Source organism: Hippocampus zosterae, chromosome 4, assembly GCF_025434085.1.
Source record: "Hippocampus zosterae strain Florida chromosome 4, ASM2543408v3, whole genome shotgun sequence".
NCBI classification, from domain to species: domain Eukaryota; kingdom Metazoa; phylum Chordata; class Actinopteri; order Syngnathiformes; family Syngnathidae; genus Hippocampus; species Hippocampus zosterae.
In genome coordinates, this window is record NC_067454.1 from 20,298,000 (window position 1) to 20,309,099 (window position 11,100).

General features: G+C 45.4%; 2 protein-coding genes across 3 annotated transcripts in view; both read left to right on the top strand.

Annotated features, from left to right (window-relative positions):
• Nucleotides 1-11,100, top strand: part of apip (APAF1 interacting protein) — a 239,912-nt gene that overhangs the window by 30,065 nt on the left and 198,747 nt on the right. The window lies entirely within an intron of this gene.
• LOC127599336 (zinc finger protein 160-like) lies at nucleotides 107-10,633 on the top strand. Its single transcript, XM_052063239.1, has 3 exons — nucleotides 107-733; nucleotides 1,348-1,551; nucleotides 9,650-10,633. Exons 1-3 carry the CDS (start codon nucleotides 649-651, stop codon nucleotides 10,537-10,539), a joined length of 1,179 nt encoding a protein of 392 aa, XP_051919199.1. The 5' UTR covers nucleotides 107-648; the 3' UTR covers nucleotides 10,540-10,633.

Here is an 11,100-nt window from a genome sequence, read left to right on the forward strand (position 1 = left end):
ATTTTGCCTTCTTAATGTGTCAGAAAAGATTCACTCAGATGGTAGAAAGGAAAAGGAAGAAGAAGCTGCATGTTCTTGTTACGTAGACAAGCGCGTACAGTATCAGTGCGGCGGTAAATACACGCTGTTTTAATTTTCATACCTGTTGATTCAGTTCAGCTCTGACATGAATGAGACAGTTATGCAGTGTTCTTGGGCGGCGTGTGTGTGTGTGTGTGTGTGTGTGTGTGTGTGCGCGTGGTTGTAACATATTTATTGACGATCGATCCTTTTCAGGGTCATCGGAAAGCTGGAAGGCATTTCAGCTGACTATTGTATGTAAAGGCGTTGAAGACATGTTTGTCCAAGTGCTTTGCCGTAAAACGTATGCTTCCGCTTCCGTGTATGTTTTATGTAACCACACGTGCTTCATTAAATAATATAATAATTTTCCTAAATTTGCATTGAACGAACACAAGCGTCGACACAGTAGTAGTACTACGAAATAAAGTAACAAGTCTGTGAGCCTATATAATCTTGTTTTGGCGCACGTTGAAGCGTCTTGGGACGCTTAGCTTGCTGTGTGCTAACACAGAATCGCGTTTGATAGCAACGTTATACTGTACTCAGCGGAGATCAAGCGAGAGCGAAGTGTTTTGACCTGGTGAAATGTGCGCAAAAAGCGTGAAAGCAGAGCACGATGGGGAACTGAACGCATTTTTCAAGAAGCCCCAAAACGTGACACGCAATCCAGGTTTGTTCATTTCTTCCTTTCGCTTATATAGGTATACTTTATTTTCCCGTGAAGGAAAGTAGATCGTCACAGCATAACTACTTAAAATATATTTTCCAACATTGCTGTGTTGATTAGTATAATTGATTCCCCATTCGCTAAATCGAACATCGCATTATATGACCGTGTTTGAAGACCACTTTAGAGGTTTTGGTGGAGGTTCTCCCTGAACTCGTAAGCCGTCCGTACATTTTGTATGGCAATTATCCATACGGGTGAGAAGGACACTTTTCAGGTGACTTTTGGGTAAGAGGAGGGGAACACCTGGTCCGGTCGCTCGTCACATCCCGGCTGGATTACTGTAATATACTTTACTTTGGAGTCATCAATCGGAAGAGGAAGCACATCACTCCTACTCTGTTATGTTCAGACACTATTAGAGCTGACATCCTGAACATTGGTTGTGTACTTCCCATGACTGAAGTTCTTGTGTCTCAGAACTCTGTACATTCTTATAAATATATCCCCAAATATGTATAAACAGCAACGAACGTCAATGTCAAAACATCAAATTTGACTGACCAAAGCTTAACTTTGCCAAACCGTGTTTTTATTTGTCTTCTTTTACCTTTCAGACTTCAGTAAAAAATATCTTCGTCCTGAGCAGCAGGAGTGGAGCTTAAGGGTGGAGCAGCAGAAGGCACAGCCACCTCATTTGAAAGTAGAAAAGGTGCCAAAGACCATGGCCATTAAAATGGAGGAGGATGAGGAGGAGACTGATATCACCAAGCATCCCTTGACTGTTGTCATTGGAAAGAGTGAAGATAAAGACGAAACAGGTAATTGTTTAATCCGATGGGGTTCTGATAGAGCAGGTGTCAAGTCCATAGTTGGCACTGGGCCGTGCAGACAGAACAAAAATATTTGATTGTTTATCAGAGTCTGATAGAAGTTTTATGTTGGAAACCAGGCACATCTGCGTGTGCCTCTCTCAAATCATCGTCCTGGTCACGTGACATGGGGCAAAAACAAATCCTTTCAAGCCTTAAAAATAATTAAAAAACAACATATTTGTTTATATATGTTATAATATAATGCTGTTTATATATGTTATATATGTATATATACTGCAAAGTATATATATATATATATATATATATATTAGAGCTGTCAGTTTAGCGCGTTTTTATTGGCATTAATTTAAATGAATTTTAACGGGATTAAATTTTTTCTCGCGAGATTAACGCGGCACACGTCACAAGTGGATGTTACGTTGCTCTATAAATACACCAGAAACAAAACAACAAGCGCGCTGCAGAAGTCCACGCCCATGTCTGTTTTGCCAGCCACGGCAGCGCGAGACACCGAAAACGGATACTTAAAGAGTTTATGAATGGAAAGTATACTTTTAAATAGTTGCCATATTGCTCCACTGACAAGACCAAAGTTATCTGTTCTTCTCTCTCTCTCTGTATCATACAGGAATACGATGTATGCCACTGACGCGATTGTTACTTGTTTGGAACTATTTTGTGTGGAAGGTTACAGTGGTGCGGCCCGGTAGTCCAGTGGTTAGCACGTCGGCTTCACAGTGCAGAGGTACCGAGTTCGATTCCAGCTTCGGCCTCCCTGTGTGGAGTTTGCATGTTCTCCCCGGGCCTGCGTGGGTTTTCTCCGGGTGCTCCGGTTTCCTCCCACATTCCAAAAACATGCGTGGCAGGCTGATTGAACACTCTAAATTGTCCCTAGGTGTGAGTGTGAGTGCGAATGGTTGTTCGTCTATGTGTGCCCTGCAATTGGCTGGCAACCGATTCAGGGTGTCCCCCGCCTACTGCCCGGAGACGGCTGGGATAGGCTCCAGCACCCCCCGCGACCCTAGTGAGGATCAAGCGGCTCGGAAGATGGAAAAAAAAAAAAAAAAAAAATGGTTACAGTGGTCTGTGTCCATATAAATAGAGCGGCTGGAGCTTCTCTGTGTTCGTCTGACAGCGACAGTGCGCTACAGTGGTAGCGACCTAGAGAAAGTAAAACGTCTCCAGTGTTGTCATCGAACCAAGTGTAGTCATTCGAAATGAGGTCTACACAAAACCGTAGAGAGACGCAGGAAGGACCAACACAATCAACATAGCCTGACTGTGTTAGGGGGAGTGAACCCCCCCAACCCCCTTCCAGAATGGTTTGGCCCTGCAGCACGGGGGAAGTGCGTGTGCTTGTTTGTACGGCCGGCAGTTTCGAATACAGCGGCACATAATGAACACTGGTGTCCGGTGTCTCGTTATTCTTCAACAAACATACAGAAACAGACTGCTGTGTTGAAAGCAAACTTGAGAAAAACGAAGTATGCAAGCATGGTTTAAATCCATTATAGGCTGAGTACTAGTGTACCTTAGATGTGCACTTTATAATGTTATATTGCTCTGTTTTGATTTCATTAAAAAAGCTGTTAGAGCAGCTGTTGTGTGACAAAATATTTTTTTCACCGTTATTGATGGACAGTAATATTGTGTGAGACCGCAAATTTACAACTGACTGTTATTCACTCGTTTATGTGTGAATAACTGCACCAAGTGAAAAAATTGTTCACGTAAAGTTGAAAATCGAAATTGTTATTTCAGTAAATATTTGCATTTGGCACATAGAAAACTGATTGATTCCATGTTGATGAGAGCATTAAAATGGGGACAAAATAGGACAAAAAATGTAAAAGGAAATTCATAAACGATAAAAATGTGTGAGGAATCACGATTAATTTTTTAGTTCATTTGAGTTAATTATGACAGTTGCATTTTTAATTAGATTAAATATTTTAATCGTTTGACAGCTCTAATATTATATATATATATATATATATAATAAAAAATCTCTCCTATCCTCATCTCACCCCTCGGGTGGTGTCCGTCCCTCATTCAGCTCGGGTCCTCTACCAGAGGCCAGGAAGCTTGAGGGTTCTGCGCAGTATCCTTGCTGTTCCCAGCACTGCACATTTCTGGACTGAGATGTCCGATGTTGTTCCCGGGATCTGTTGCAACCACTCATCTAGTTTGGGGGTCACTGCCCCGAGTGCTCCGACCACCACAGGCACGACTGTCACCTTTACCTTCCAGGCTCTCTCCAGCTCCTCTCTGAGCCCTTGGTATTTCTCGAGTTTCTCATGTTCCTTCTTCCTGATGTTTCCATCACTAGGGACCGCTACATCCACTACAACGGCTTTCCTCTGCCCTTTATCTATGATCACGATATCTGGTTGGTTCGCCATTACCATCTTGTCAGTCTGGATCTGGAAGTCCCACAGGATCTTCGCTCTGTCATTCTCCACCACCTTCGGAGGTGTTTCCCATTTTGACCTTGGGGTTTCCAGTCCATACTCCGCACAGATGTTTCGGTAGACTATGCCAGCCACCTGGTTATGGCGTTCCATCTAGGCTTTCCCTGCCAGCATCTTACACCCTGCAGTTATGTGTTGGATCGTCTCAGGTGCCTCTTTGCACAACCTACACCTTGGGTCTTGTCTGGTGTGGTATATCTGGGCCTCGATGGCTCTGGTGCTCAAGGCCTGTTCCTGAGCAGCCAGGATGAGTGCCTCTGTGCTGTCCTTCAGGCCAGCCCTCTCTAGCCACTGATAGGACTTCTTGAGATCAGCCACTTCAGTTATGGTCCGGTGGTACATCCCGTGTAGGGGCTTGTCCTCCCATGATGGTCCCTCTTCCAGCGCCTCATCTTCTGTTCCCCATTGTCTGAGACATTCTCTGAGTACGTCATCCGTTGGAGCCTTCTCCTTGATGTATTCATGGAGCTTGGATGTTTCATCCTGGACAGTGGCTCTCACACTCACTAGTCCCCGGCCTCCTTCCTTTCGGCTTGCGTACAGTCTCAGGGTGCTGGATTTGGGATGGAACCCTCCATGCATGGTTAGGAGCTTTCGGGTCTTAACGTCCGTGGTCTGAATCTCTTCCTTTGGCCACCTTATTATTCCTGCAGGGTATCTGATCACTGGCAGGGCATAGCTGTTTATTGCCCGGGTCTTATTCTTGCCATTGAGCTGGCTTCTTAGGACTTGCCTCACTCGCTGGAGGTATTTGGCCGTAGCCGCTTTCCTTGTTGCCAGTTCGAGGTTGCCATTGGCTTGTGGTATACCAAGGTACTTGTAGCTGTCCTCAATGTCTGCTATTGTTCCTTCAGGGAGTGAGACCCCATCAGTGCAGACTACCTTGCCTCTCTTAGTCGCCATCCGACTACATTTCTCAAGCCCGAATGACATCCCGATGTCGCTGCTGTAGATCCTGGTTGTGTGGATCAGTGAATCTATGTCCCTTTCGCTCTTAGCATACAGCTTTATGTCATCCATTTTTTTTTTTTTTTTCCAAGATGGCGCCCGAGTAGGCAGCTTTCGGCAAGTGCTCTTCAAGAGCCTTGCTTTTTTGTTCTTTTTTGTTCTTTTTTGCTGTTTTTGTCTTTTGTTTTGTCACATGTTGTTTGTCGTTTCATTGTGTGGACCTGATATGGACTGTTTTCAGCGCTTTTTGGCCACGACATTCGTCAAAGGAGCAGTATCTGTGCTTGGTGGTTGCACCTTCTCGGCAGCACGCCTGTACCAGCACAGATTTTGATTGGGAGGAATGTCGGCGCCATTGACTGTCGGTGCTGGATAGACCTGGGGCGCTTGTGTTTTTTGCGCCAGTAATGGGCAGCATTTTTCACAACCCCGATTTGTTCAGTGGCTATGTCAGCGCTGTTGGACAGTTGGCGTTGGTGCGGCTGGATGGATGGCCGCTGAAGTTGAGGATGAGGAGAGAGGAGCGTTGGCAAAGAGCGCCGATGCGTATTTGGAACCGTGAGTTGCCGCTTGGAATTGAAATGGATTTCCATGGGACAGGAGAAGTGAACCAATCTCTTTTTTCGTCAATGGATGCTACAGCTTCTTGTTGACTTTGAAACTTAGCTTGTAGCCGACGTGTGCACATTTTGAGCATGACGTCTCTGATCCACTGGTTAAAGGACACTTTGATTCTCTCCTCTTTCATCTCAAACCGCTTCAAACAACAAAGCGTGTGACGGAAAAGTGGTTAGGACTGCACGACTGTCCGTGTTTTATGTTATGTGTTGTGTTTATTATTTTACTTTATGTTAACTGTTTTGTAAAGCGCTTTGTTACAGCTGCCGCTGTTGTGAAAGCGCTATATAAATCAGCATGTATTGTATTGTATTGTATTGTATCCATGTAGAGGAGGTGACTGATTGTAGCTCCATTTCTGAGGCGGTATCCATAGCCTGTCTTGGTGATTACTTGGCTTAGGGGGTTCAGTCCTATGCAGAACAGCAGTGGGGAGAGTGCATCACCTTGGTATATGCCACATTTGATGGACACTTGGGTAAGTGGCTTGCCATTGGCTTCAAGTGTGGTTTTCCACATTCTCATCGAGTTCGCAACGAAGGCTCTTAGGGTCCTGTTCACCTTATACAACTCCAAGCATTCAGTGATCCATGTATGTGGCATCGAGTCATAGGCTTTCTTGTAATCAATCCAGGCTGTGCACAGGTTGGTACGTCGGGACCTGCAGTCTTGTGCGACTGTTCTGTCAACCAGGAGCTGATGTTTGGCTCCTCTGGTATCTCTACCAATGCCCTTCTGCGCCTCGCTCATGTATTGATCCATGTGTCCACTTATCTTAGCCGCAATGATTCCTGACATGAGCTTCCATGTTGTGGAGAGACAGGTTATTGGCCGATAGTTGGATGGGGCTGCACCCTTCGAGGGATCCTTCATGATCAGGATCGTTCGCCCTTCGGTTAGCCATTCTGGGTGAGTCCCATCCCTCAGCAGCTGGTTCATTTGTACTGCTAGGCGCTCATGGAGTGCTGTGAGTTTCTTTAGCCAGTAGGTGTGGACCATGTCCGGGCCTGGTGCTGTCCAGTTCTTCATATCTGAGACTCGTTCCTGTATGTCTGCCACTGTTATGGTAACTGGGTTCTGTTCAGGGAGTTTGCTGTGCTCCTCTCTCAGGGTCACCAGCCATTGTGCACTGCTGTTATGTGCAACCTCCTTCTCCCATATGCCTTTCCAGTACCTTTCAGTTTCCAGTCTTGGTGGGTCAGCTCTGTTGTTAGGACCCTGCCACTGAGCGTACACTTTCGCAGGTTGTGTTGCGAACAGCCTGTTTATTCGTCTGGCCTCATTCTCTTTCGTGTACCGCTTTAGGCGACTGGACAAGGCTTGGAGCCTTTGTTTGGCAGTTTCGAGTGCTTCAGGTATGGTCATCTGGATGTACTTCTTGGGTATCGGCCTTTTCATCACACCTCTCTGGGCCTCCGTCAATTGACTCACATCTTTCCGGGCCGCCTTGATCTTAGCCTCCAACCGTCTTTTCCATGGTGGGTAACGTATCTCATGGTTGCTCTTATAGCCCAGAGTCTCCAGGATCACTGATGCTGAAGCATATATCAGCTCATTGGTTTCTGTGATCGTTACGGTAGGGATCGCCCTCAGTGCTGCATTCACACTTTCTATGAGACTTTCAGATGGTACTTCACATAGTCGTTGTAATCGGTTTCTAGGTTGCCCAGCTTTCATTCTCGCCATGATCTTCGCTTTCAGGTCAGTTGCTGCGTCGCTCAGCATTTCATTCATTGGGGCTGGCCACCCAATCTCATCATCTGCATTCATTGGGGCTTGCCTCCCAATCTCTTGTATGACCTCCTCCTCTGATCTGACAGCCTGGGGCCCTTCACCATGGAACCTGCGTTGTACCTCATCAATCTCAAGTTGTGAGAGCAGTTGCCGTTTGGGGATGTTGGAACACTGAGCTACTAGTTGTTTCGTGGTCAACCGTGACTGTGGGGTTCGAAGTAACCATTTAGCCCACATTCTCTGCATGTAACCCCTCTGACTAGGGTTGCTTGAGTAGTAGCAGTCCAACAGAGCCATGTTATCGCACCTCGCCCATCTCCGCTTTGTTCCAGTAGCCCATTTTTCATCAAGGTGCTCTGGTTCCCCAGCACCTGACGCAGACCTTGTTTGGCCGGGCGACGTCTGAGCCGGCATGTCATTCGTTTTATTGTCTCTCATCATTGTATGAGGTAGGCATTAGCGTGAAGGATCTTGCCCAAGGACCCACACTGGATGGTGTTATGTGCTCATTTTTGCCCCAAGCGGGATTCGAACCACCGTCTCCCGTATGCCAAACCGATGCCTTACCAACTGAGCTATCCAGCCAAATATATATATATATATATATATATATATATATAATTCTCATCTCACCCCTCGGGTGGTGTCCGTCCCTCATTCAGCTCAGGTCCTCTACCAGAGGCCAGGAAGCTTGAGGGTTCTGCGCAGTATCCTTGCTGTTCCCAGCACTGCACATTTCTGGACTGAGATGTCCGATGTTGTTCCCGGGATCTGTTGCAACCACTCATCTAGTCTGGGGGTCACTGCCCCGAGTGCTCCGACCACCACAGGCACGACTGTCACCTTTACCTTCCAGGCTCTCTCCAGCTTCTCTCTGAGCCCTTGGTATTTCTCGAGTTTCTCTTGTTCCTTCTTTCTCATGTTTCCATCACTTGGGACCGCTACATCCACTACAACGGCTTTCCTCTGCCCTTTATCTATGATCACGATATCTGGTTGGTTCGCCATTACCATCTTGTCAGTCTGGATCTGGAAGTCCCACAGGATCTTCGCTCTGTCATTCTCCACCACCTTCGGAGGTGTTTCCCATTTTGACCTTGGGGTTTCCAGTCCATACTCCGCAGAGATGTTTCGGTAGACTATGCCAGCCACCTGGTTATGGCGTTCCATGTAGGCTTTCCCTGCCAGCATCTTACACCCTGTAGTTATGTGTTGGATCGTCTCAGGTGCCTCTTTGCACAACCTACACCTTGGGTCTTGGCTGGTGTGGTATATCTGGGCCTCAATGGCTCTGGTGCTCAAGGCCTGCTCCTGAGCAGCCAGGATGAGTGCCTCCACGTCCTCCTATATATATATATATATATATATTATATTCATTCATCTTCCGAGCCGCTTGATCCTCACTAGGGTCGCGGGGGATGCTGGAGCCTATCCCAGCTGTCTTCGGGCAGTAGGCGGGGGACACCCTGAATCGGTTGCCAGCCAATCGCAGGGCACACAGAAACGAACAACCATCCGCGCTCACACTCACACCTAGGGACAATTTAGAGTGTTCAATCAGCCTGCCATGCATGTTTTTGGAATGTGGGAGGAAACCGGAGCACCCGGAGAAAACCCACGCAGGCCCGGGGAGAACATGCAAACTCCCCACAGGGAGGCCGGAGCTGGAATCGAACCCGGTACCTCTGCACTGTGAAGCCGACGTGCTAGCCACTGGACTACCGGGCCGCCCTATATTATATATATATATATATATATATATATATATATATATATATATATATATATATATATATATATATATATATATATATATATATATATATATATATATATATATATATATAATATGTGGGCGGACGAGTGGTTAGTGCGTCAACCTCACAGTGCAGATGTACTGGGTTTGATCCCAGCTCCGGCCTTCTTGCATGGAGTTTGCATGTTCTCCTCGTGCCTTCGTGGGTTTTCTCTGGGTACTACGGTTTCCTCCCACATTCCAAAAACATGCATGGCAGGGTGATTGAACACTTTAAATTGTCCTGAGGTGTGAATGTGAGCACGGATGGTTGTTCGTCTGTGTGTGCCCTGCGATTGGCTGGCAACCGGTTCAGGGCATCCCTCGCCTACTGCCCGAAGACAGCTGGGATAGGCTCCAGCATGCCCTGTGACCTTTGTGAGGATAAAGCAGTTCAGCAAATGTATATGTGTGTGTAATATATATATATATATATATATATATATATATATCGCAAAGCTTAACTTTTCCATACCCTTTGTGTTTGTCTTGTTGTGTCTTGCCATCGTCAATGAAGATCTTCATCTTGAGCAGCAGGACTGGACTTTCAGGGTGGAGCGACAGCAGCCGGAGCCCCAACAAATGAAAGATGAAGAGGAACCTGAGCTTCACCTCATTAAAGAAGAACAGGAAGAAGATATCGGCAAGTTGTCATTGACTGTTGTACCTGTGGAGATTAAAGATGATGAAGATGAAGGTCAGAGTGAGGAGAACAAAGGGACGGAGCTGCCAAGCAGCAGTTCAAGTCAACCAATGACAACAGAAGGTGACGGAATCCACTGTTCAGCATCAAAAGCAGGTGTTTTCTTAGTGCCACTATCAGATTGTGACGACATGATGTCACACTCTTCTGATACTGATGATGAACACTCCAAAGTTGATATGACATGTCACACTGACAACAAACGCGTGAAATGTTCTCAGTGTGACAAAACCTTTTTCAACAAGTCATCATTGAAAAGACACACAAGAACACACACCGGAGAGAAACCTTACAGGTGCTCAGACTGTGGTAAAAGATTCAGTCAGAAGGCAGATTTAAATATACACACTGGGGGGAAACGCTTTGCCTGTTCATTCTGCCCCTTAAGTTTCAGTAAGCGTTGCAATTTAATAACACACACAAGAACACACACCGGAGAGAAACCTTTTGCCTGTTCAGACTGCAACTTAAGTTTCAGTGTACGTTCAGCATTGGCTCAACACATGAAAACACACACTGGGGAGAAACCCTTTTCTTGTTCACTTTGTGGCAAAAAATTCACTCAAAGTAGCAATTTGACAACACACATTAGAAGTCACACTGGTGAGAAACCATTTCATTGTAACGTGTGTGATAAACAATTCACTTACAAATATCAAATGAACAAACACACGTGTGCTGATGAGAAGAGCGGCATTGATTGAAACATTGATTGCCAAACTCGGGTCACCCACATTTGAGTGGTTCTGGTAAGATGGAAGAATTTATTTGTGCTCAAATAAAATACAAGTAAATTGATTTACTCAAGTCAAAAATGATCATTTTTCATTCCCATCAGTAACTGTTAAATTTTCAAACTTAACCTCTTTTATAGCAACGTTTCTAATGTACTAATTTAATAATCTGGATATGAAGAAGAATTCACATTCATAAATCTGTATGGATGTTGAGAAGAAGTCATAATGTTAATATTATAGCTAGGCTACACTGCTACAATCCTAGTCCTACGCGAGATGACTGACACTCCCTCCTTCATGAAATAAAAGGTACAAAAATAACATATGTGTACGAAAGTGGGTGATTTCGAGAAAACACGTAGGTATGTCACTAAATTTGAGGCAACAAGAGGGACTAGGATGGTCATAGCAATGAGAAAATAAGAGTATTTATGAGTCTGTTTTTTTTTTTTTTCAAATTAATTTTTGTCACGAGCCACATTGAAGTTACGGTTGCCCTTGGAGGGTCATTATGACGGAATTTTGTGA